At 41.0% G+C, this 27423-nt stretch overlaps 1 protein-coding gene across 2 annotated transcripts; it reads right to left on the bottom strand.

Moving 5' to 3' along the window:
• Positions 1-315: 315 nt before the first annotated feature.
• On the bottom strand, positions 316-27241 carry YBX3 (Y-box binding protein 3). 2 transcript variants are annotated; one of them, XM_021690619.1, is made up of 10 exons: positions 26730-27239; positions 22661-22724; positions 21374-21407; positions 18443-18532; positions 14172-14294; positions 10117-10320; positions 4680-4777; positions 2958-3129; positions 2216-2315; positions 316-870 (listed from the first exon to the last, which is right to left on the bottom strand). In XM_021690619.1, exons 1-9 carry the CDS (start codon positions 26989-26991, stop codon positions 2250-2252), a joined length of 1113 nt encoding a protein of 370 aa, XP_021546294.1. In that variant the 5' UTR covers positions 26992-27239; the 3' UTR covers positions 316-870; positions 2216-2249. The 2 variants fall into 2 exon arrangements, with proteins under 2 accessions (XP_021546294.1, XP_021546295.1); XM_021690620.2 differs by lacking the exon at positions 10117-10320 and having other exon boundaries at positions 26730-27241.
• Positions 27242-27423: the final 182 nt, after the last annotated feature.

Genomic DNA, 27423 nt, shown 5'->3' with positions numbered 1-27423 from the left:
AAGAAGGTCAGAACTCTTAACTCCTTCATTTATATAAAGAAAACTAATCTAAATGCCATCATATCACCTCAACGAAGATTATTCGAGAGATAGAGAGTAGGAACGAAGCATGCCTACTGCCGAACTCAGACAAGAACTTGTTCCTTCCAGGAGGAATCCCATGGTCTCAAGCTCATATGCCTACATTTATCAAATAGCACTAATGCACCTTTACATTGGCTCTGAGTTTACTATTTTGTGAATAAAGTGGTGTGAAAAGACAAAACATATGCTAAGATAGGAAAACATACTCCAGTCATACACCTTTTCCTTTCAAGGGTAAAAATTTTATTTTTGAGGAACTTCATACTGCACATTTTTAAAGAGTCACATAAGAAAGCAAAAATGTTATCCTCCCCTCATCCTAGAAATAAATAAGGGCATAAAATTTCTTTTTAAATCACGACACTTGGAAGTTTAGCACCAGCATCCAAAATGAACAAAAAAGGAAAAAAAAGCATTTACTATATATTTCAGATTTCTTTGGTTGGGGTTCTCCCCATGTGGTATTAATATTTCTTCTTTCAATTCATATTACCAAAACAGTAAAAACCAGGAAAAAAATATAAACCTAGTGGTTGCTGAAACTGGGGAGGCTGCTCTCTTGTCTTTTGTGCAGGCATTCCCGGGATCTCAGCTTGCTAGAAAAATTGGCTGACTTTTTCCTTTTGCAGTTGTCTGTTTCATAAAGAATAATAGTAAACATTCTAATGTCCACATCTTGGTTATGAGTCTTCCACATTATTGCTTGGATGTTTCTTTGGTGTTGGTTAAGGTCATGGTCTGCTTTACGCTTTATTTTTTTTAATGGTCATTAATTCTTTAGGTCACCTGGAAAAAAATTAAAACCAAGAGTGACAAAATGACCAAAAGTTAAAGAATAAAAAGGCAAAAATGTTAATTCAAAATACAGTATTTCAGAAGCTCGAAACGGAATCTATCCTTGCATCCATAGATTTGTAAACTATACATTTAATAAAACATTTTTATTATAAACCAGAACATTCAGTACGTGGTAGTAAAAATTTTATAAAACTATATAAAATTACCATCGTGACGCCTTCTCAAATAAATGATACTACAGCATCACTAATTCTTCATAATCATGTTAGTGGCTGTACAATATTTCCTAACATGAATATACCCCCTTTCCCAATGTTAGATTATAGATAGTAGAAATATTTGTTTCCCTGTATTTTGGATTATTTCCTTAGGAGACCTTGAAATAATGTTACTAAGTAGAAGGTTACAGCCAAATGATTGAAACAATTCTCAGTTAATGCAGGCAAATTTAAATAGGGAGCTTAATTCTATGATATATTGTCCACAAAACCCAGAGATAAAATACAATATTCCCAGCATAGCAAATGTCTACCTGACCGAAGGCTATGGGTTTAACAAACTCTTTTAACGAAAAGCTAATTCTTTAATGAAAAGGGCAACAACCAAGAAATACTCAAAAATTTAAGTCCCAGGAGTTACTAGCTAAAAAACCCAGAATGAAAACAACTATGGCTTCTAAATTCCTATATAAGTGGCTTCACAATTAGGTCAGTCCTTCTAGTTATGTTTTACCTACATAAATTTTCCAACACCAATAAAGACAGCAAGCTGACCTTTACCCAGAGGTTGTGCTTTACCATACCTGTTCTCTCATAAATCTCTACACCAACCCTAGTGAGGTAGTCTAGTTGGTATCCCTGTTTTATCAACAGCAGCCATTGCTGAAGTAGAGGATAAACAAACCACTCGATAGCATCCAGCAAATGAGTAGGAGATCCTGCACTGAGTACAGAAACCTCTTGGCTCTCACACATTATGCTGCACTGCCTCAAAATAAATTCTGTTGGTTATCAAAGGGAAGAAAAAAACTCTCTTATATAAGTTTATTCTGTACAGCAATCTCGTTCAAACTGGCCACTAGGTGTCACAAAAGTAAAACTTTCAAAGTTTTCTTAAGAGGTATTAGTATTAAAAATTGTCTAGAAAAAAATCTGATGTTTACGCCCCCAAAAGCCTAGCAAAATAAGGTCAAATCCCAGACTTAAGCACTAAAACTACTCTCTCTCGAGGATCCGAAAAGAGATGAAAGGTCGGCCCAGAGGAACCACAGAACTAGTTCAGGTTAGAAGTCAACGATACTTAAAATATCAACTCAAGCCTGGGGAGCTCTTACCTGGTGATGGTGAAGGTGCCTGGGGAGCCTGGTGTTACTCAGCACCGCTCTGCTCGGTGGCTGGAGCGGGGTTCTCAGATGGCGCGTCGCCTGCCTTGGTCTAAAACACGAAAGAAAACCACAAATCAGAAACTGATCCAGATGACAATGGAAAGTTCAAGACTAAAAGGTCTCAAAAGTCAGAACTTGCTGCTTATGAAGGTAAATCACTGTGCAAAATTAACTATTCTTAAGTAGGAGTCAAAATTTAGTACCACAGAAGAAAGGCCCATAAATGGCAACTAAACAGCACCACTCTCCATAACAAAAAGTCTCTGATACCCAACTGCTTTCAATACGCGCTTAGAGAGGCTCCCCTCTAAATGCCGTCCTTTGTTCAGAGAGCCCTAAACATTTTAATTCTGAATCTCCGTTAGTATGCATAATTCTTTCAGAGAATGTTAATTAGTTGAATTCAAATACTGGGTTTGTGTTATGTACAGGGGATTCTCTCTCTCCATAACATATATAGATATAGATCTTAAGCAAAATATTATATATTAAAAACATATTATCATTTATATGAAATACGTCGTATTAGATATAAAATAGCTATGGAGGTCATTATAAATAACGTTTTATATAAAATGCTCTATCACTGTCCGTTACCAGGTTATCTAAGCACTCTCAGGATGGAACACTAAACAGGGTCTGACATGATTAAGGGTGATCTGGCAACATCCCGCTCTGTGTCTGAATTTACCTCTTTGCCGTCCTGTGAAGGAGCATTCGGAGGACGGGGGCGACGCCGATAGTTGTATGGTCGCCGGTACCCGCGGCGAGCAGGTGGCTGGTTTGGACCGCTGGCCGCTTGTTGGTTCTCTTTGTCTTCAGCCTCGCCAACAGCTGGGGCAGGTCGGGGGCGAGGAGGGCCTCTAGAGCAGAGAACGCGATGAAAGAAAAGAGCACAAGTGCAACAGGCCAGGGGGCCTCAGAATAATCTTTATTTTTTAAGATCAAGCGATTGGTATTGATCGCTAGAATTACACACAGGCTAATGCAGCAAATGGAAGAGAGATTTTTGTGAAAAACCAACCAACCAACAAACTTATCTTTCCACTATTTTCCCCTCTCCAGCTGAATACCTATTTGTAGTGAACAAACATACACTGGACACATAGCATGATCCTGCTAGGCACCTGCCAGGCACCAAGGAGAGGAAGATTTAAAAAGAAAAGTCTTGTCTGGTATCTGCTCTCCTCAAGCAGTTTAGTGGGGGCAGGGGGATTAAACATAGGGGAAAACTAACATTACTATGTGCCAGAGCCTGTGCCGGGATGTTTTTGTGTCAAACATTTCATTTCCATGCTAACTCTGGAAGTCAGATTTATAGTGAGAAAACCAAGAGTAGTGTAGAGAGGCTAAGTATTTGGTTGAACCACGGGGAACTCTGCTTTTTACAGGTCAACAAAGATCAAATATAATTTTCCCATGATCGTGCAGCCAGGGATTGACAGAGCTGGAATCTACATATACCACTCTCCCCTTTCTGTTTTCATTAAGACATTTCTATGAAGTGTCTTATTTTTGAAAGTCCTTAGTAATTAATCATTAGGAGTGATTATGTCTAAAACTGGAATGAATCTCGTGAGGAAAAAGGACACAAAGTGGTACAAATCCTTTCCCAAAATAATAGACTTACCCTCCTTTCAATAGTGAAGGTCTACTTTTTTCACTTACATCAAGGACCAGGAAGAGGAACAGAAAGGCTTATGATATCAAGAGCTTTAAAAGGATCTTATGGAGTCTAGCCCAATTCAGTCTTCACAAGGGATAAAGCACAAATAACCTATTCCTTCACTAATATGAACATCACTGGTAGTAATAATGTCTCGTGTTTACTGAGGGCAGACTATACCAGGTACCATTATCTTAGATTCATTAGTACTTTTAAAAATTGTAAAATACTCTTCAGTGTCCATCTTAGAGACCTAGTAACTTAAGTCTGACAGTCCAGGAACCTCCAAAAGGAGACACAGGTACAAGGTGGGAATTTAAACACAATCTGATCTGTAGCCTGACTTACCACCTACACTGCCTTTGGTTTTCGCAATTCAGTATCCCAAATACCTTCTTGGCACTCACTTCTTCCTCCGTTTGTTGCTCTACCACTGAATTACCCATCAATTAATTTACTGTTTATTTCATTAAATATAATAAAAAATTAAATATTAATTCACACCATATGACAGTTAATAAATACAAATAATAGTTTGGTACAGAGATACCTAAATATTTTGTTAGGTGGGAGGAAAATATCCCACGGCCATCTGAAAGCATACTGCAGAGGTCCCCCAAAACTTAGGATGCAGCCACTTCTTCTAATTATTATTACAGATCCATAAAACAGGCCCACAATAGTCTCATCCACTGTACTATTGCTCACAAGTGCTTCAAGTGGTCGTTAGTGAAAAATGTCACCTACCTCCGGTACCTTGGGCGGTAAGTTGGATTTCGATGAACCGGTCCCTGAAGTTGTGCCCCCTCTGGGACTCCCTCCTTCATCTCTCCAATCTCACCAGCCTACAAGAAGGCAGTGAGAGCTGAAAATGAATGTCATACTACCAGATATAAGAGACATAGAGCCCATAGTTGCATTCAGAATTTTTAAGTAAAAAGATGCTTCATTATAAAGCCAAGAACCATCAACTTTAACAGGGAACTGTGTACTGATACAGGTCTTCATGAGTGATAGCAAAGAAAAACTTATTTCCACTAGAACAGTCTTTTGCCTATCACAGAGCACCTTATTTTATAATACTAACTTAACATTTTGAAGTGTTCCACTCATCTCTTACCAAAAAAAAACCCTACATTGTAAAAGGAAATACGATGATATATTACATTTGAGCAATGAGAATCTTTTCCACATTTCAAACTCAGACCCACTGATTCAATCTACGAACAGGGTATCCCTTCAACCATTAATGGTTTCTACATTCAAAGATTTTCCCACACCTCCTAACTACACCTTCACCTCTGGTGTCTTCCTTTCATCTCTTTGCATTATTTAAGTATAACCTTTAAAAAATAATAAAATTACACTTTCCTGATGATAAATTTATTTTAAGTTGGGGATATAAAATTCATTTATTGTGGAACTTCCAGAGAAAGAAGTGACTAAAAACTAGTAACAAAACCCACAAGACACATCTCCAAAATTCTTTATAATACAGCCACATCTCAACTTTCTTTTCCTCAACACTAACAACCCTTACTTACTTCTCCCTATTTCACTAAGAAAAGAGAAGCAGCCAGCAAAGAATTTCCACGTTCTTTCACACTCAAATCTGCCCAGATACCTCCGTTTGCTCTAATTTTCTCCTCTCTCCTAACCTTGGGTGAGTGGTCCATGCTCACATCCAAAGCCAACTCCTCTGTCACCTCCTCAAACACTGACTTGCGATCCCTCCTCCCCTTCATTGTAGTTTTCCCTCTTCTCTATACCTTTGTTTCCATCCAGGCATACAAACAGGCTGAAATAGCACCCATCCTTTACTTACAGAAAAGTTGGAAGGACAGAACCTAATCCTCAGGCCCCGTTCAAGCTTCACCAGTTGTTCAATAATGTCCTTGACAGCAAAAAGACCCATGCAGAACATGCACTGAATTTAGCTGTCTCTTTGCCCAGAACGGTTCTTCGATCTTTACTTGGTTTTCATGACCTTGACACTTTTAAAGATTACGGGCCAGTTATTTTATTCAATTTGGGGCTGTTTGGTGTTTCCTCATGATTTAGCTTATGCATCTTTGGCAAAGAAGCCACAAAAGTCACACTGCATTCTTCTCATCGCATCCTGTCGGATGGCATATGGTTTCAGTTTGTATTGTTACTGACAATGTGCACTGTCAGTAGTTAAGGTGGTCTCTGCCAAGGCTACTTCGCTGTAAATTTACTCTTTCCCTCTTTGTCATTAATGAGGATCTTGAGAATACTTTCAAAGTCTGTAAATATTTCTCTTCTCATCAAATTCTCAATATATTCATTTATGTATTTGTATCTGTACAGACTCATGGTTTTCTATTTTATTCAATGAGTTATAATCTGTTACTATCATTACTGGCCAATGGGAACCCTTTCAAGCTGGCTTGTGTCCCTGACATGTCTCTAACATTCTTTGAGTACTTTCTTGCTTTTTGGCACAACAAGATGTTCCAGGCTCATATTGTACTTTCTCTGGCCCAGCTCTGAAATCAGCCATTTCTCCAAGAGAGCTTCTTTTTATTGGAGCATGGTATTTAGGAATGAAAAATTGGGGACCAGGTATGCTCAATGTTATTAAGGAGTCTCTGTTTCCAGGCCATTTCTGTAGACAGAAATAAGGCACACACACACACACACGCTAATATATATCTATACATCTACAGTATGAGTTACACATATATACATGTGCCTATGGGGGTCTGAATGGAGAGCACATTTGACTTGCCCCTCCATAATGCCTTTAGGAGTAAAGTTGTTGGGGAGGGAAAGGTTAGGGAGGCCAGGAGAGAATTCACTAAATGTCAAAACAAAATCAAAGCAAACAAAAACCTTGCCCTGACCCCATATCCTCCTCCAGCTACTGCCCCATTTGAGTTCCTCTACAGACATACATATAAAAGAAAACCACCACCACTACCACCACAGAAACCTTAAGGGAGAATATAATACCTTTTCTTCCTCACCCTTTGCTCTCTTGAATTCATTCTAACCAGACTTTTGCCCTTACCAGACCGCTAACCTCCAAGTTATCAAACCCGGTAATCAATTCTCAGCCCAACTTCCTGTGCTTAACAGCATTTAACACAGCATTTCCTTCTTGAAATACCTTCTCCCTATCTGGTCCTTCTTCATCTTGCATTGTCAGTGTGCCCCAGGACTCAGTCCTAGGATCAATTTTCAACCTACACTCATTTTATAGTTAATCCCATCCCCTGCCAGGCCTTTTAATTTGTCCTTATGACCCCAAAGTTCCACCTAGTCTCATCCCCACCCCCCACCTCCCCAGACTCCCTTGGGTCTCTGTCCCTGCCATTCCCTCTGCTGTTCCTGGCCTTTCCCAGTGCCTGAAAGATTCTCTCCCTCACTTCATTTAGGTATCTTTTCAAATATGACCCCAAAGACTTTGTCAACCACCTTACCTAAAATGACACCTTCCTAACTCAAGCCATGTTCTCCCTCTCAACTGTGCTTTATTTTTCTGCCTACTTCACATCTCCAGGTAAAATTTAATGGGGGGGGGGGAAGATTTCCAGATGATTTCCACCTTTCCCCCAAACCCGATCTTTCTTCAGTCTTACTGTATTTGTTTAAATAAAAAACCACAGAGGTATCCTTTACTCCTCACACCACACATTCACTCCATTATCAAATGCCATCACTTCTAGGTTTAAAACATTTTTTAAATCTGGCCACTTAGCACACCTCCACTGCTAGCATTCTCATCCACGTCATGACCAGCTCCACATGGGGAGATTACAGCAGCTGGTCTCCCTACTTCCACCCCTGCCTCCTGTGGTCTAGCTTCCATAAACAGTCCCATGAGCTCTTAAATATGTGTCTTCCCTGTTTATATCCCTTTACTGGCTTTTTGTCACATTTAGAGCAGGTCAGCAGTCCTTACCAGTCTACCAGGCAGGTTGGATCTGCTCTAAGATACCACCCTAATCGCACCTCCGGCCCCTTGCAGCCTCGCTCACAGCCGTCCCAACCACACAAGCCTCCCTTTAGTGCTCTAAACAAGCCAAGCTGCCTCTTCCCCAGGACCTTTGATTCACAAAAAGCAGAGAGAAACATCAATTGACATGTATGAAGGATGAGAATTTACTAGAATGGTAAGAGGGGAAGAGCATCGGCAAGAGATTGAGTTTAAATCAAGCTCCACAACTTCCTGCCCACGCAACCTCAGGTAAAAGTTTGCCAGTTTTTAAAAATACTCAAATCTCTTCATTTGTAACACCAACAAAAATATGGAAATCACTGCCAATTTTCTAAAGCTACAGGGAAGACTGGATGAGCACTGATTTCAAACATCTGCCACTTGGTCAGTGCCAAATATTTTATACTCCCTCTTCTCTATCATATACCTCTTTTCTCAAAGAATGCAAATAGTGGCTATTAGCTCAGTAACCAGTTCTACTTAATTTGCAAGTGAAAATTAAATTAAAATTAAGCTAGAATATTATCTTTAAAAAAATAGAAACCACTTGGTCACTGACGTATCATGCTATATATGTCCCTTGTACATAAGGGAAATACTATTGTCCTGTATCTTATAATTTTTTCCCTGTTGTGTTCAATAAATTTTAGTATTTATGTAGTAGAAAATGTTTGCAAAGACTTCTCTATTTGACCTCAGTAATTTTAACATCCTAGAGATCTCTCTATACTTTTAAGCCATTACACTAACAACCTTGAAGTAGCCTAGCTGTATGAAGGATGAGTCTTAGGGATTTTCATTTGATGCTCTTGATTGCCTTAAGCAGATTTCTTTAGTCACTGGACATCCAAACATGGTATGTATTAGAAAGATTGTAAGGAAAAAATGTTGAAGGAATCTAAGGACACCTTTTATTTCATATATGGAATGGGTAAGAGATTCAGCTCAAGTTAAAACAACTCCATGCAATTATCAGAATAAGCATATGTTTCTCAAAATTAGCTTTCAACCAGCTTGTGCAAATGCCGCTCTACAGAGCACTGAAGAATCATTTTGCTCTGAACCTTCAATTCCTAAGATGAAATAGAATTTATTTTAAAAACATAGAAAAAAGAATCATCATGTTCTAAAAAAATGATACGTATGGACATGCTAAATAAATACTAAGAAAGACTATTTCAGGAAAGTACAACTAATGCCCTAAAAATAAATGTGTATTACAATCTCACTGATTCTTCCTGCTCTCATTTCCTAGAAGCCCAGAATGCTGCCCTAAAGAAACCTACTATGCCTCATAGACCCAATCTCTCTATATATGCAAGTCTTCTTGTTATTTTTAGCACATTCGTCAGGGACAGCTGTTAAAGAGTGGAAGGGAAATAACAAGAAGCAATGTAGAAAGAACACAGTCATGCGTGATGGGATAGGAGATGGGTAGCAACGAACAGACTGAACATAGTGTTCAGTCAAAACACTTAGTGGAAAAACAGAAAACAAAAACCAAGGACACGAAGAGGAAAAATTTATAGCTAGTGACAACAAAACTGATATCCTATCCCAAGTCTTCCAAGTTTCCTGGGAATTGTGAAGTTGGTACAAGTTTATTAATTATAGGTCAAGTTCACAATAGCTATATCAGTATTTTTCAGGAAAAAAGGAGAATCAGTAACTAATCAACCATCACCACGTCTACATTAGGTTTTCTGAATAATCGTTGCCATCTCATAAAAATTAAAGACTTAATAGAGATTTTATCTATCCTGAGGAGCGTGCTAAAATCTTCACCCTCAATTTAATCATCATAAATCCATGGGTGAGATACCTTCCTATTATCCCCCAGTTAATGGATGAGGATTAAATTGGTTTTCTCGAAAGCTCACAGATTCAAGTAGCAGAGGCAAGATTCAAATCCAGGTCTGCTGACTTCAGAGTTCTAGCTCTTAATGCATAACCATCTGTCTCTCTGCTTTAAATGGTACGCTATTCACCAGGGTGCCCAATTACAGGCATGGCTCCTGTGGTTATGCTTTTGGTTCTGTTATGAGAATGGCTGCTCAGAAAAAGCATCCTAAAGGCCTTGCCTCAGCTTCTGTAGCATCAGGAAGCCACAAGCAAGGTTTGACTCCCGGCGGCTGGTGTTGGAGGAGGAGGAGGAAGAGAAGGCAGAGGAAGGACGGAGGGGTGAGGACTGCTGAAGACAAGTCCCAGGTGCAATTTTACCTGCATTCTGTTGGGATGGGGAAAGACCCGTGAGCGGCGGTCAAAGGTCTGTCCCACGTGGTAAGGCGGGAACCGCCTCCGGTACTGAGGGCGATACTGGGGGCGGCGCAGCTGACTCCGGGCCCCAGAGAACTGCCCGTCAGTGGCAGGGGGCTCAAATCCTTCACTGCTGCCGCTCCCTTCCTCCTCCTCCTCCCCAGCGTACTAGCAAGCAAAGAAACAGAGATTCAGAAGAAGTTTCAGCAAGGACAGAACCAAAGAATACCGCTTAGGATGAGTATCACCAAAAGAAAAGAAAAAAAAAACAAAAAAACCTCCCCCAAAAGAATAATCCCTTCTATTATACAGACAGAATGCATTTAACCCAGGTTATCATGTGATTACCTGGGATAAACTACATTAAGATCAAAGTAGATCTGTGCAGATAAAATATCAAGAAGCAGAGAAGCAAGAGCAATCAATCTATAATGAATTTAGCAGTCATCTAATTAGAACTGGTGACTATCTGTTGATCAACCACCCAAAAAACCCAAATACAAGGTTGGTATTAGTTAGCTCCGCCAAATGTGTATCTCCCAACATTTGCCATCCACTGGGAGCAAAGTCAGGACAAAACAAGAAAAAAAAATACTTTGTGGTGTTCTCAACATGTTTGTCCTAAGAGTTCAACCTTCCAGGAGCAGTTCTCAAAGTGTGCACAGGGTCTTGGAAAACCTTTCCGAGTGGGGGGCTGGTACTGAAATTCAAACATTCTTGTAGCGTTACTAAGATAATATTTGCCTTTTTTCCCTCTTATTCTCTCATGGGTATGTGGAGGGGCGCCAAAAGCTACAAGGACACGTAGCCTCTTAGATGACTAAATGCAGAATGAGATATGAAAATCCAGCTGGCTTCTATTAAACCAAATATCAGAGATTTGCAAAAATATAAAGCAACATCTCTTCTCACTCAATTTAAAAACACAGTTTTCATTAAAAAACATTACTTATATTTGTGTAATGAGCTTATTTTAAATCAATTAAATACCTTTTAAATGGCTGCTCTCATGGCTAATATAATATTAATAGATATAAACACACATAAACAAAAACTCTGGGATCGTCAATAACATTTAAGCATATAGGGACACCTGGGTGGCTCAGTCAGTTAAGCCTCTGCCTCTCGCTCGGGTCATGATCCCAGGGTCCTGGGATCGAGCCCCATGTGGGGCTCCCTGCTCAGTGGGGAGCCAGCTTCTCCCTCTCCCTCTGCCTCTCCCCCTGCTTCTTCTCTCGCTCTGTCAAATAAATAAATAAATAAAACCTTTTTTAAAAAAATTTAAGCATATCAATGGGTCCAAAAACCAAAAGTTTGAGAACCACTGACTTATGGCATGATTCTTCTCATATGTTTTGGAATAAAGTTTTAATTGCACTTTTATAGTAGTAAGTTATAGATACAGGCAGTTTCTAAATATAGGCCTTATTAACAAAGGAAACTACCGGCCTTAGATTTTTTCCTATATTTTAGCTACCATATCACATACTAATATTTTATATTAAAAAACAAACATCCAAACATCCCTCAAAGAATTTATATCAAATTTTAAAGGATGTAGATATGCAAATGCCAAAGGTAGTCAAGAGAAGTAACTATAGTTTTCAAAAATGAATGAATTAAAAACTAATAAAATAATGACCTATTTCTTTTGGAAGTGAGGATATTTAAGATTTAGAACCCTCCAGAACCAACCACATGGGCAACTAAATTCCCAAAAGAGGAAAAGTTTCAACTATAGCCTCAACTAGTCTAATTTCAGAACAATCAAACCATTCTACACTTCATAAAACCTGCATCAGACACAATGTCCAACTATATAAAAACATACTAGCATAGAAAATATACACCAAAATAGTAAGTGTGAGACTGCATAAATTATTCTTATTAGGCTTTTCTGTATCTTTTTTGAGTTTTATACAGCCAAATCATTAAGAGTTTTATAAAATAAGAATAATGGCACTGCCATTGTCAAACATGCTCTTTCCAGCTAAGGAGAAAAGTCTTTAAAGAAAAATTTCTTGGGGCGCCTGGGTGGCTCAGTCAGTTAAGTGTCTGCCTTCAGCTCAGGTCATGATCCCAGAGTCCTGGACATCGGGCTCCTTACTCAGCGGGGATCCTGCTTCTCCCTCTGCCTGCCGGTCCCCCTGTGTGTGTGTTCGCTCTCTATCTCTCTCTGACAAATAAATAAATAAAATCTTAAAAAAAAAAGAAAAAAGAAAAATTTCTCACTAAAGTTTTTCTACCACTTTTACTTCTGAATTAACCTAGTAATCAAAATACAGTTGGCCCTTGAACAATGTGAAGGTTAGGGGTGCCAACCCCCATGCAGTCAAAAATCCATGTGTAATTTTTAACTTCCCAAAAACTTAACTAAAGGCCTATGGTTGCCTGGAAGCCTAACAATAACACAGAGTCAATCAACATCCACTTTATATGTTATATATATGATATACTACCTTCTTACAGTAAAGTAAGCTATGGAAAAGATAATGTTTTTAAGAAAATCATAAGGGAAATATATTTACATTACTGCACTGTATTCACCAAAAAAATCTGCAGGTTAAGGGCACCCACACAATTCAAACATATATTATCCAAGAGTCAACTGCCATCAAAACTAGAGTTCTGTGAATGTGATGAATTTGACAACATTAACTTGATATAATAAATGTTATAGTAGCTCATTCCTACTCCCCCCCCCCCGCACAGGTTTTTATTAAAAATCGAATAGGATAAGCAAAATATGGGTAAAAAATAATAGAACTAGGGGAGGGGGGTGGGGAGGATGGATGAAATAGACGATGGGGATTAAGGATTGCACTTGTCATGTTGAGCACTGGGTGATGTATGGAAGTGTTGAATTACTGTATTATACACCTGAAACTTACATAACACTGTATGTTAACTAACCGGGAATTAAAAACTTTTAAAAAATAAAAATAAAATAGAGACCAATAAAATTTAAAAAAAGAGAGAAAAGAAAAATACAGAAACAAAAATAAAATGTCAACAGGTATCTGATAAAAACCAATTTGGGCAGGGTATTAAGATGACAGAATGAAGAGGGAAAGCATTAAGGTAAGCAGAAAGATATAAACCTACCAAAGCATAGGGATAAATCATTCTCATTCTGCAGACATTTTATTCTGGTGAGATTTTTCAAAAGGTTTCCTTGCATAATATACATAACCACAATCTAGTGCTCACAAAGCATCTTCAGTTTTATTCTATGGTGCCAATCCCAAGTACTAATTCTAGAAACATCAAAAAATGACTCAAATTTAATGGGATCGTCATGACCGCAAATGAATGGGATTCTTTTTAGGTGCCTTGAGAGTACTTTAAATTGAGCCTTCTAAGTAAGCTGTAAGACAGACTTGGTTGTAAACCCTTCCACCTGGATTGCTACCAATCTAAAAAACTAAAAATCTGGAGAATTACTTACTGCTTCTTTACTTTAAAATAATGGGAAAATGCTATGCTAAATAAAACAGTTACTTAGTCAAGGCAAATTAATATTTCTGTGGTCAGTACTATTTTTTGCCTATTCCCAAGCTATTCCTCATTCTCCCTTGCCAACCAAACCCTTATTTTCTTAGAGGTCAACAGTGCTAGTGCCAAGAGATGAACAACAGGTTTATACCAATCATGGAAATCCCAGTCCCCTTTGCCAGTGAATGCCACATGACTAGGTTCTGGCCAGATAAAAGAGCCAAATAAAGAGAAAGCCCTTTTGACAACCCTGGCACAGCCTATCTTAATTAAGCCTTCTTGTTGAAAGATAATTGTCTGTTACTTGCAGCCAAATTTGTACAAACTGATACAACTTCTGAATGGCAAGTGTCCACAGAGACTTTTAGCAATAGAAAAATGCTGGACACTAAAAATTTTCCATCCAAAAAAAAAATCATCTTGTGCCTCCAAGAGAAGATACATCTATCTGCTCCAAGTATGTACACTTAATTTTAGACATGACAATTTTTTTCAATCGCTGTTTAGGAAGAGAGACAACATACATTACGGGGCGGTCCACGGCGTCTGCCATAATAGCCACGTCTGTAACGGCGCCGATCAGCAGCATAACGGCTCCCTTCTACTGGGACTCCATCTGGTCCAGTCACATTGGCTGCTTCTGCACCCTGGAAAAGAAAATGAACAAAGATGGCCTCAAAATTAAAAGAAGCTGAACTAACCCCCCACCCCGCCCCCAAAAAAACCAGTCTTGGACAGTCAGAATGTTAAAGACTGGCAGAATGTACTCACAATTCCTTTCGTGACCTCAAAGATACACCCAGATATTAATAAGGTGAGCGAGGTGCTTGGTGTACTGATTAGAATGTAGTTTCTTTGCTCATACAACCTAAACTTTTCCTTCTTGTTTGGTTATACTAAGTTCAAGAGCAGGATGTACCTCTTTAAGAACATAAACTGGTAAATATGCGATTATAAAAGAAATAATGCTAGACCAGGAAGAATGTTCCTCAGTGGAAAATAACTGAGACGTTATCTTCTTAGAATAATGTTGAAACTGGATGCCTGGGTGGCTCAGTCAGTTAAGTGTCTGCCTTCAGCTCAGGTCATGATCCCAGGGTTCTGGGGTTGAGCCTGAGTCTGGCTCCCTGCTCAGTGGGGGCGCCTGCTTCTCCCTCTCTCTCTGCCCCTCCCCCTGCTTGTGCTCTCTCTCTCTCTGTCTCAAATAAAATCTTTATTTAAAAAAGGAAGAATGAAGGGGGAAAATCAGAGGGGGAGATGAACCATGAGAGACGATGGACTCTGAAAAACAAAGTGAGGGTTCTAGACGGGAGGGGGGTGGGAGGATGGGTTAGCCTGGCGATGGGTATTAAAGAGGGCATGTTCTGGGGCACCTGGGTGGCTCAGTTGGTTAAGCGTCTGCCTTCGGCTCAGGTCATGGTCCCATGGCCCTGGGATCGAGCCCCGCATCAGGCTCCCTGGCTCAGCGGGAAGCCTGCTTCTCCCTCGCCCACTCCCCCTGCTTGTGTTCCCTCTCTTCGCTGTGTCTCTGTCAAATAAATAAAATCTTAAAAAAAAAAAAAAAAAAGAGGGCACGTTCTGCATGGAGCACTGGGTGTTATGCACAAACAATGAATCATGGAACACTACATCAAAAACCAATGATGTAATGTATGGTGATTAACATAATAATAAAAAATAAATAAACAAATAAAAAAGGAAAAAAAGAAAAATGTTGAAACCTGTATGATTCTAAGGGACACTAAGAGAAGAGCTATTCACAGACTCAAGTGGCTCCGTCCAGCACAGAGTTATTGAGAGGGAAACCTCCCAACTTGGCAACAACAGAAAAGAAGGTCCTTGATTTAGCAAGACATAGGTTTCCACAAATGTAGTGCCACTTTAGACCTTCTTATTATCCTTGAAACAGACTTACCATTCTTATTCTCATGTGGAGAGGTAAAATAATGCTTCAAAAATATGAAAATTCAGACAAGATATTCAAGAGTCTATATCACACTCTACACCAATTTGTAAAACCTCAAGTTCTGAAAACATACAGAGGTAAAAATAACCTGGCAACACAAAATTTAAAGGGTTCAATGGGATAACAGAAACCATTACAGGTCAGCATTTGCTGGTGGATGATTTCAAACTCCAGATTTGCAAGACAGCCTAGGGACCACATTGATAAAGAAATCATTTAAATTTTTATATTGAATGCAGTGACTTTTTCTCTTTTAACAGAACAGCTTGAGAGCTATCAAGAACGTGGACCACGGAATGGTGTGCACGTATGTGCCAAGAGCACATGCACAGTAGTCAGTCATGCACTCAGTTTCTAGTTCAGCTGCCACAGCTTCTACAGCAGTTATATCATATATGGTTTTAAAATGTTTTTATTCTTGGGCGCCTGGGTGGCTCAGTTGGTTAAGCGACTGCCTTCGGCTCAGGTCATGATCCTGGAGTCCCTGGATCGAGTCCCACGTCGGGCTCCCTGCTCGGCGGGGAGTCTGCTTCTCCCTCTGACCCTCCCCCCTCTCATGTGTTCTCTCTCATTCTCTCTCTCTCAAATAAATAAATAAAATCTTTTAAATAAATAAATAAATAAATAAAAATAAATAAAATGTTTTTATTCTTATTCTAGATTGTTTTATTGATATCTATAACAGACTATTGATTAAAAACAAAGCATAAAGGACATTACTAATGTTGGAATAAATATATAACAGTATAAAACAAAAGTTCTGTAGATATATTACAAGATGATCCATTAGCTTCTTGTATTGTTCTTCATCTGAACAAAGCTGTTATGCAGTCTACGAAGATGCCCCTGGCTTTCCAAAATCCAAGCCAAGGAGAAAATACAATGATTACGTTAAATTTGAATCTTCTTTTGGGGTGCCTGGGTGGCTCAGTTGGTCAAGAGTCTGACCATTGATTTCGGCTCAGGACACAATCTCAGGGTATGAGACTGAGCCCCGCAATGGGCTCCATGCTCAGCAGGGAGTCTCTGAGATTCTCTCCTCCCCCCTCCCGCTGCCTTGCCCCCGCCCCCCCCCCGAGTGCGTGCACACACACGCGCTCTTTCTCTCAAATAAATAAATAAATCTTTTTAAAAAATTTGAATCTCCGGGGCACCTGGGTGGCTCAGTTGGTTAAGCGACTGCCTTCGGCTCAGGTCATGATCCTGGAGTCCCGGGATCGAGTCCCGCATCGGGCTCCCTGCTCGGCAGGGAGTCTGCTTCTCCCTCTGACCCTCCTCCCTCTCATGCTCTCTGTCTCTCATTCTCTCTCTCTCAAATAAATAAAAAAAAAAAAAAAAAATCTTTAAAAAATTTGAATCTTCTTGGGGCGCCTGTGTGGCTCAGTTGGTTAAGCATCTTCCTTCGGCTCAGGTCATGATCCCAGGGTCCTAGGATCAAACCCTGTATCAAGCTCCCTGCTCAGTGGGGAGTCTGCTTCTCCCTCTCCCTCTGTGTGTTCATGTGCACTCTCTTTCTCTCTCAAATAAATAAATCTTTTATCTTTTTATTTTTTTAAAGATTTTATTTATTTATTTGACAGAGAGAGAGACAGCGAGAGCAGGAACACAAGCAGGGGGAGTGGGAGAGGGAGAAGCAGGCTTCCCGCCGAGCAGGGAGCCCGATGTGGGACTCAATCCCAGGACCCTGGGATCATGACCTGAGCTGAAGGCAGACGCTTAACGACTGAGCCACCCAGGCGCCCCTAAATAAATCTTTTAAAAAGAATTTTGGGGCGCCTGGGTGGCTCAGTTGGTTAAGCGACTGCCTTCGGCTCAGTTCATGATGCTGGAGTCCCTGGATCGGGTCCTACATCGGGCTCCCCGCTCTGCAGGGAGTCTGCTTCTCCCTCTGACCCTCCCCCCTCTCATGCTCTCTCTCTCAAATAAATAAATAAAATCTTTAAAAAAAAAAAAAAGAATTTTGAATCCTTTATTGAGGTTAAAACATTCTTTAACGTATATTATTTGTGCAGAAGTGCTTACAAATCACAGCATGAAAATTTTATGCTTATAAAAAGGAAATCTTCCCCAAAGCAACTTTTATCTATTTTTAATACTATGAAAGTCATGGGTGCCTGGCTGGCTCAGCTGGTAAAGCATGTAACTCTTGATCTTGGGGTCGTGAGTTCGAGCCCCATGTTGGACACAGAGATTACTTTAAAAAAAAAACTACAGGGGCGCCTTGGTGGCTCAGTCGTTGGGCGTCTGCCTTCGGCTCAGGTCATGATCCCAGGGTCCTGGGATCGAGCCCCGCGTCAGGCTCCCTGCTCTATGGGAAGCCTGCTTCTCTCTCTCCCACTCCCCCGCTTGTGTTCCTGCTCTCACTATCTCTCTCTCTCTGTCAAATGAATAAATAAAACCTTTAAAAATAAATAAATAAATAAAATAAACAGTATAAGGCAACTGTGGGCCCCTGGGTGGCTCAGTCTGTTGAGCAGCCAACTCTTGATTAAAAAAAAAAAATACTACAAAAGTTAAATTTTAATCTACACTTGAATATATATTTGGTACCAAAATAAAGTATCTCCTTTAAATTTTGAAAAATTAGCTTCTCCCTCCATAGTTGAACAGGGTTCAGCATTTATTGAGAAATTAAAATGCCCTTTTATAACAAATCAAAGAATGTTTATAATGATATTCAATAATCAAAAATTTTCTCCTTAAAAAAAATCACTTCTTCCTGTCAAAAATCCAAAGTAACATTAATTCAAAAGGGGCCGAGAAACCATTTATTATGCAAGAAAACCATGTGCCTGCACACTTTGATACCCAACCACAACAGTCTCTCACCTTCTCTCCTTCAACCACATCAAACTCTACAGTTTCTCCATCTCCTACACTGCGCAGATATTTCCGTGGGTTATTCTTCTTGATGGCAGTCTGTTGAGAGAACAGAAAATTCTAAATGAAGTATACATCAATATTGGCCACAGATTTCATCTTTCAAGTTTATTGTACATATTACTTTTTAAAAGTATCATTCTCCCACTAACCTGGATTTCCAAAACAAACAAAAACACTGTAAAACTATGTTCCACATTATTTTCTTGATTCATGTTATCTTTTGCAATTCTTCTTGATAGGTGGATTAAACAGAATGTTTAGTTAATACACAGTTTTGTTACAACCTGATCATAATATTGGATACTATTAGTTCCCTCAAACTATTAAGTACCTAAGATTCAGACTGGACCTCCATCAGTGGTGGGAGGGCAATGCCTTCATGAAATCTTACGTAAATACACAAATACACATTTCACATAGAGAGGATTCTATGGACAAGAGAAACTGCTAACCTCAAGAGGAATTGTAAAATATATGAAGGAGTGGAAGGATGATGAAGAACAAAAAAAAAGGAATTTAAAAGTGCCAGAAAGATACTTTTTTATTATGTTATGCTAATCACCACACATTACATCATTAGTTTTTGATGTAGTGTTCCATGATTCATCGTTTGCATATAACACCCAGTGCTCCATTCAGTACCTGCCCTCTTTAATACCCATCATCGGGCCCACTCACCCCCCAACCCCCTCCCCTCTAGAACCCTCAGTTTGTTTCTCAGAGTCCACAGTCTCTCATGGTTCGTCTCCCCCACCGATTTCCCCCCCTTCATTTCTCCCTTCCTACTATCTTTTTTTTTTTTTTTTTAACATATAACGTATTATTTGTTTCAGAGGTACAGGTCTGTGATTCAACAGTCTTACACAATTCACAGCGCTCACCATAGCACATACCCTCCCCAATGTCTATCACCCAGCCACCCCAAGAAGGATATTTTCTGATGAAATACACAAAATTATCTCAGGAATGAAACATTACTGATAATCATAATCTGGCCTCTTCCCCACCTCCCCCCATTTTATGCATAAGGAAACATGAGGCTGATTAGTGATTTAGCTGAAGACCTAAAGATACAGCCTGGTGGGGAAAAGTACAGGGAGTGGGTAGGAGAAATTCATACCCCTGCACTGTGTCTATGATATTTATTTAATATTTTCCCCATCACACCATTCATATCTCACTCTTCCCTACACATTCCCTGATGATGCACTAAAAGGTTGAGAAGATATTATGCTGCATGAGACACGTGCACCTAAATATCTACCTATGAAAAAGCTTCCCTTTCTCAGTCAGTGGAAGGGAAACAATAATTTCTGCAATGAATTTCCATTTCTTTAGTTGGTATCTCTAAATAGTTAAAGGGGCTCCGAGTTTCTGTGGAACTAGGTCAACCTTATTTTATAAAGCGATTAAGCATGTGTAATCCAGCCCTTCCCTTACTCTGAGTGGGAGGGAGGAGGGAAAAGAATGAGCCAATAGCACAGAGACCGCACCCACAGAGGAAGAAAGGCAGCTCAGGACAGGATATATGCTCCCGCAGTTATAACAGTCAGCCATTCCAAAAGCAGCCCCTCCCTGCCGGCTCGTTCCCTTTTTCCTGTTGAACTGGGCAGGCCTCAACACATTGAGGTGACTCACCACACAACCTCATAGGGACTGGAATCAGGTCATATGCTTGCAGGCTAGTGATGCTGGCGACCAGTACAGAAACTTGTGAGGTCCTTTCACTGCAGCTGTCACCAAACAGAGTTCTTTACCCAAAAGGTCTATTAACTTCTAGGTATTATAAGCAACACTTTCTTTCAGTCTGTTACGACTTTAAAAGTCATTGTATCTCAACAACGACAAAAAAATCTATTCAGAGTATCTAGGTACAACTGATACATATCCAGTCAAGCAGAAATGTAAACAAGAGAAACCACAACTACAGAGCTTAATCCTAGACATCACCAGCTCCAGTCACCACACCCACCTCAAATTCACAATCCTAACCAGGAGGAGACAAAAACGCAGAAAACCAGAGGCTTGACAGAGCCCTGCAGGTAAACGTACTGGTGTTAGGACCTGGCTCCATACTTCCCTGCTGTGCACTAAGAGCTCCCCACATATTTGAGACAACTCACTGAAACTTAAATACACAAAAATAACAAGGGGAAGCATTTCTTCTTTTAACCAATATTGTAAAACAAGTCCAGGATACACAATGAAATAAATAGCATCCCAGGCCAGGAAAGTGAAGACAGAGATCCCAGGAGCAGACAAGCCTGTGTTTCCCATATTTTACCCGTTTTCTACATTTCCTTCGAATCCAAGGGAACGTGGACCTTTTGACCTGGACATGTGCTAACCATGCCTCATTTTAACAGGAGTGAGGACTATCCTGGGAATTGGGGAGTTTTCTCATGTCTTGGATACACAGACTCTTAACCATCTGCTTCTCTGTGCTTTATTTACCTCAAGTCAGAGTTACTCTGGTAGAAGGGCTTTAACCAAGACCCACCCAGGCAAAAGCCAGATCAGTTCCAGCCAAACACTAAGGAGGAACCACAAAGTCAGGAAAATAAGATGCTAACATGGAAACAAAATTTTGTTAAGGCTTCAAAGGCTTTAAAAATTAGAACCTGGTCTAACTGATTATTACTCCATTTGAATATTACTGCAAACATAAAAACTCAAAACAGTTAATATGATGGGACAGAAGAGTTTATCTGCCAATCTTAAAATGTGGACGTGAGCGCCCTTGCAAAAATAAAAACCACAGTAAGAGTTCAGAGTAGAATAATAGTATATAGGACTTCATTTTCGAAAAGAGACAACAGCAGATTACAGACACCCCCCTCCTCACATAAGAAATGTAACATTTATTATCCCTCTTACCTGATGTACAAATACATCTTCTTTGGTGTCATTTCTGTTGGGAGACAAAAAAGTTCATAAATAAAAGTACTAGGTATATGGAAAAAGTTAAAAGAACAGATGCTTTTATGAGTTTAGATCCCAAGACTTTAAAAAGACAACATAAATTTTTGTTTATCCTCTCAACTTAATTCAGATGCCTGGAATCAGTCCTTGTGAAAAACTTCCAAACCTGCAAGATACCTGTCTTACCCCTCCATATTACCAGAGTGCTTAGATCCAAGTGTACAGATTCTACAGAAATATCCCTTCCCTCTCATCTCCTCCTAAATCATGTGGAATGTAATCAGAGCCTGAGATTTCCCTCCCAGTAAAAGCAAAGTAAGACAGTTAAAAGGACAGGGCACAGCTGTGAACTAGGCTCTCCTTACACTGAAACCTAAAACAGCACCACCACCCCCCCCATTCCTTCCTGCCCTAACTCACCCCCCACCCCACCAAATCAGATAAGGAAGAAATTAAGGAATTTTTAAGGGGGCGGGGGGCAAAGAAAATGACAACATCATGTAAAAACTTCATCATACTCCCAACAGCCTACAGTTGTGTTCTTGCTTTTACATGGCTAGAAGTTACCATTGTTTATTTTTATTTTTTTGAGATTTTATTTATTTGTCAAAGAGAGAGAGCACAAGCAGGGGGAGCAGAAGAGGGAGAAGCAGGCTCCCCACTGAGCAAGGAGCCGGATGTGGGACTCGATCCCAGGACCCTGGGGGTTATGACCTGAGCCGAAGGCAGCCGCTTAACGACTGAGCCACCCAGGCGTCCCGAAGTTACCATTTTTAAAGAAAACACTACACTTTCTACACAGGTCTTGGGACAGACCTGGGTTACAGATCCAGCTCAATTACTCACTAGTTGTGTGACCTTAGGAAAGTTGCTTAACCAGTCTAAGATTCCATTTCTCCATCTGTGAAATTAGGGATATGGTCCCAATTATCCTAAGGCCCTTCCCATTTCTCATTCATCTCCCTCACCTTTTCTCTTTTAATGACTGAATTTTATAAAATACGTTATTTATCAGTATTCTGGAAATGTATTTTAATTAATATTTAACACCAGGAGCTTAGAAATGAGAATGTTGACAGTGCTTACAAATCTTAAAACTTACTCCAGACATCAATTAAAAACAAAACAAACAAACAAAAAACTTACATAAGCCATTTAAAAAGTATGGTAAAGGATTTACAAACTTCTGGTGCCGTAAAGTAAGCATGCATTTAAAACATATACGGAGATACACACACATACCGATTTATAAATCCATATCCATTTCTAACGTTGAACCATTTGACAGTGCCAAGGACTTTGGTGGCTAAAATAAGATTAAGCAGATAAATTAGTATCTGACGTACAAAGAGATAAAGCTCATATCAATAAGGTCTTGATAGCATTATATAAAGCCTAAACATACCTGAGGAAACCATTAAAGGCTTAATTCTAAAATATATTCGGAAAAGAAAATGGAGCAAGGGAAGATATCATAGGAAAATACTTTTCAGAAGACAAAACCTCTCTTCCTTGTTAAACTTTTCAGTAAAGTCATAAGAAAAGGAGTGGTCGTAAGTCTATACAATTCTGCAGTAATTAAAATTGGGAAACACTAAGGAAAAAAACAAACAAAAAATACTCTTTAAGATCAAAATTTTAATGCTAAAAAATTTTCTAAGTACAAAAGAAGGGTCACAATGAAAGAGAAGGTAGATAGATGAACAAAGTACCAATGACCCTAACACATCACTTTCACACTCTGACATATAAGGCAAACTTTAGTAAGTGAAATAGTAGCTCCTACAAAGCTACTGTTTTGTAGCTAATCTACAAAGACATAAAGTAACTTGTCTAGTTGCCAGATGGGGGCCTATCAGAGGAGTCAAAGAGTAATAATAGAACTGATGCTGTCTCAATCCCAGTTTGTACTCACCACCCCTAGGCATGATGTAACAGGCCTTTCCAAACCGTAGTGATGAATTTGGGCTTCTGTTTCATTGTTTATCCTACTCCCTGCAGTTGGTGAGAGTCAAACTCAGCATTTTTTACAAAATCCCCCTCTTTAACCTGATTGTCTCAACTTTCCATCATGAGTAGGACAATTTCTGTACAACACCAGACTTCAACAGAATTCAAGAGAAGGAATCTACATAATATGGTCATATTACTTGCACTTCAGAGATTCATATGTCAGCCATTAAGCATGATTTGAGAAGACTCCTTTGAATCAATTGTGAATGCTAAATTCAGAACCTCTAGGAAACGCCTACATCTAAATTCAGGAAACACATAAAGCAATTATCAAGACTCAATGAAACAGGAAATATGACAATAAGAGTAAGGTTAAAAAAAAAAAAAGGCTTAGTAGAGAATGAAAGTAACACATTAATCCATGCTGCCTCTCTATGAGATACAAAGTTGATAACTTCAAGGATAAACAATAAGGATTCAGTTTTTAAATTCAAGACTAAAATAGTAATTAACACTTGCTTGGTTGTGGGCAGATGCTTTCCACTGTTTTGCTATACTGATATGCCTAAGGAAGTATTTTAGCTCTCTGTAAAAAGAAAAAAAAGAAAAAAAAAAGAACTCATTATGCCTCTAAAGTCATTCAGCCCACCACTGACTAAGCAATCTCCAGCTCTATGTCCAAGTAACAAAGATCTCTCCAATGAAGAGATTGAACCATTGGAATCTTCAGTTTTAGGCCATTCTAATCAGAGCAACAGGTCAAAGAAGAAAAAAAAAAAACCTGTATTAGATCTAAATGTACACAGAAGAGGCTCATTTTTGATAAATCATATGCTTTTTAGTCAAACATTATTTCAAATGATAGGCTTTTTGTGCCTCCTTTCATTTGACCCAAAATTAATGACCTGGGAAAATATAAAGATAGGAACTCTTTGATTCATTTCCATACAGTTAACGTCTAGCACTGTCAAAGGAATAATCTTGATTAGAAAGGCAACACTTCTAGGAAAAAAGATGAAATTTTTAAGTCTAACTTCAATCCAGGCTGAAGGCCATTTTTACTCCCCAAAGTAGTTTTTTAAAATGTCCTAATTCCACAAACATCTCCAACAATGTTACAGGATCGAATTTTCATGCACAGCTCTTGCTTTAAAACCATAAACTCACTTCACATACACAAAGGAGGAAGGGGATGGGGTAGTTCAGAGGAAGACCATATGGCTTCTAGGATGTTTATTAGGAAAGTTTTCTTTCACTCAGGTAAACTATCTGTGGCCTATGGTTATCCACTGAAGTTAAAGACTGTTCGCAGGAACCAGAATGGGAGAATCCAAAACCAGAATTCCACTTCAGTCAGCACTGTGCCTTGCACATTTTAGGCACCCATGTGTTTGCCTGGCAAAGGAAAGAAGATGGCAGAACACACTGGACAGGGACAAACAGTGTCGAAATGTCATGTAGAAGGCTGTCCTTCATTTTAAGAGTTGGAGTTACAGTGGAAAGATGAAAGACCTCCAGAATCATCACCTGGGATGTGGTAGAGGCTTAACAGCAGTTGGTGAAAAGTTAGTTTATCTGTTCCTTTCATCTTTAAAGATATCTGCTTCAGTTTATTTTTTTTTTAATTTAAGATTCTATTTTTTTTTAAAGATTTTTATTTATTCATTTATTTGACAGAGAGAGACACAGTGAGAGAGGGAACACAAGTAGGGGGAGTGGGAGAGAGAAAAGCAGGCTTCCCGCTGAGCAGGGAGCCAGATGCGGGGCTTGATCCCAGGGTCCTGGGATCATGACCTGAGCCAAAGGCAGACGCTTATCGACTGAGCCACCCAGGTACCCCTCTGCTTCAGTTTAAAATCCAGCAGTTTAGTTTAGATCCAGAAGGGTACAAGGATCAAGTGAAAACCTGAAAACTTTCCTGTATACAAAAATGAGTATTAAGAATATACCTTAACACTGCTTTGGTTAAGACAAGGTTGTCTCTCTCAGACATTTTGCATGGAAATGTTCCAAGAAACACTTGTTGGAAACAATATCCCAATACAACAGTGACTAGACTGAAGTAACTTTTAGTCCAGCAAAATGAGGGCAATTTTGTTTCTTAACCTACACAGGTTACATTTAGCATGTTGTCCCCCAGTAACTGAGTAAAAGCTCTGGAAGAACAAGAAAACAGGCCTTTGGGGGGGGGGGGGAGACATGGAATTGTATTACTTTCTTCACCTTATTCCTTCAATTTTCTTCCTAGGAAATTGAGTAGGCAAGGCTCAGAGAGATCAAACAGGCCCCACCCCAAATATTGGAAATTGCTCTGAAGCATCCTACACCGTCTCCTAACTTTCCCGTTTAAAAAGAGTGCATGACATATGCACACACCCTTCAGAGTTTATTCACCACCCACCTGCTTTGTAAACCCGCTTAAAGCCTCACACAGGGCATTCCTTCAGCCTCGAGAACGCTGAAATAGGCGACAAAACCAACAATGACAACAGAAACCCTTTCTACTGCTCTGCCCCACCAACCTGAACGTCTCATCTTCCCATCTGTTTTCGTAAGTTACAAGTCCCAAGATAAGGATGTTTTGAACAAACGTCATACCCACCCTATGGACGAAGTTTTTTCAGCTGCTGCACCAAGTGCATTCCCACAGTCCGGGAAGAAGAAAACGCGTAAGCGATTGGTAAACACTGAATGGTTCTTTTCAGCAGTGGGCAGAGGGAGGGAGGAGGACGTGGGACCGAGACCCAAGTTTCCCGCAGAGGATTGCAACACCTCTTAGCCGGCATGTGGCCGACAGAAGCATGGCGTCTTTCCCGTGCCCATGTGGGAAGGGCGTCCGGGACAGACACCTGAGCCTTCTCAGCAAGAAGCCTTTCCACCTTGCCCTCCGTGGGCCCCTAGCCCCCACCTTTCCCGGAGGGAAATCCTCACCTCACCCAGATCCCAAGCGAGGACTCCACAGTCCCCGTCCCACGTGTCTGTCCCTCCCCTACATCCACATCCATCCCTACCCTGGGTCCCCCCTCCCAGACCGTCGCTCCTTTCCTCTTTGGACCGAAGTATTCGCCACTACGGGAATGGGTGACAGTGCTCGCGCCTAAGTGACAAAAGTTAAGACCCCAACTTGCTGGCCCGGGACCGGGAGAGGCGCGCACGGGACAGCCAGGTGCGCAGGGCGCCGCGCGCTCACGCGGGAGCCTCTGCAGGGCCGACCGGCTGCGGCCACCAGCGCTGGGGACTCCTACTGTCACTCCGCCGCCGCGGTGGGAAATGCAGCCGGAGCTGCCCGCACGTGCTCTGCCGCCCGCGGCCGCCGGCCCCACTCGGAGCAGCCCCCACCCTCCGCGGCCTGACTCACCGAGAACTTTTTTCTCCGCGTCTTCACTGCCGGCGTGGGCTGAAGAGGCGGGGGCCGCGGTGCCGGTGGCTGCGGGGGCCGCGTCCCCACCGGGGTTTCCTGCGACGAGGGCGGCGGGCGCCGGAGCCGCGGCCTGGGACGCGCCGCTGCCCACCGGGCTCTTGGGCGCGGGGTCCTGGGGGACCGCGGCGGCCGCCTCCGCCGGAGCCTGCGGGAGGGTGACGGTGGTGGTGGTGGTGGTGGCCTCGCCCGCCTCGCTCATGCCGCCTCCTCTGCTCTCAGTCGGGCACCTCGGTGGCGGTTGGTCGGCGGTTAGCGCGGCTGGTGGTCGCGGCGGCCGGGGCTCGCTCTCGGGGAGGCCGGTGCGGATCTCGCGGCGCAGGCGGCGGCGGCGGCCGAGGTGGGGGTCTCGCGGCGGAGGCGGCTCGAGCTCTCGGGCTGCGCGCTCGCTCTTGGGCTCCTCGCTCGATCTTACTGCCCCAAAAATGGCCCCGCACAAGTTTTTCTAGGCGGCGCACCGGCCGGGGAGGGAAGGGCGGGCGAGGGAAGAGGGTGGGGAAACTTGGCTTCCGAGCTGGGCACGACTCTCATTAGCATTTAAAGGCGCCCGATGCCCTTTCCAAGCCACCAAGCCGCCCTAGACTGGAGCGCAGGGGCCGAGTTGGAGAGTCAGGGGGAAGCCCGGGGAAGCTTT

This window comes from Neomonachus schauinslandi, chromosome 5 (genome assembly GCF_002201575.2).
Source record: "Neomonachus schauinslandi chromosome 5, ASM220157v2, whole genome shotgun sequence".
Taxonomy (NCBI): Eukaryota; Metazoa; Chordata; class Mammalia; order Carnivora; family Phocidae; genus Neomonachus; species Neomonachus schauinslandi.
The sequence above is the reverse complement of the archived record's forward strand: the minus strand, read 5'-3'. Positions and strand labels throughout refer to the sequence as shown.

Excerpts from the sequence above, each read along its gene's own strand:
- YBX3 (XM_021690619.1), bottom strand. The coding sequence starts at position 26,991 with ATGAGCGAGGCGGGCGAGGCCACCACCACCACCACCACCGTCACCCTC. Across the intron at positions 10,321-14,171 it reads GCCGTGGACCGCCCCGTAAT|TACGCTGGGGAGGAGGAGGA; the intron begins GTATGTTGTCTC and ends TTTGCTTGCTAG. Across the intron at positions 3,130-4,679 it reads TACCGCCCAAGGTACCGGAG|AGGCCCTCCTCGCCCCCGAC; the intron begins GTAGGTGACATT and ends TCTCTGCTCTAG.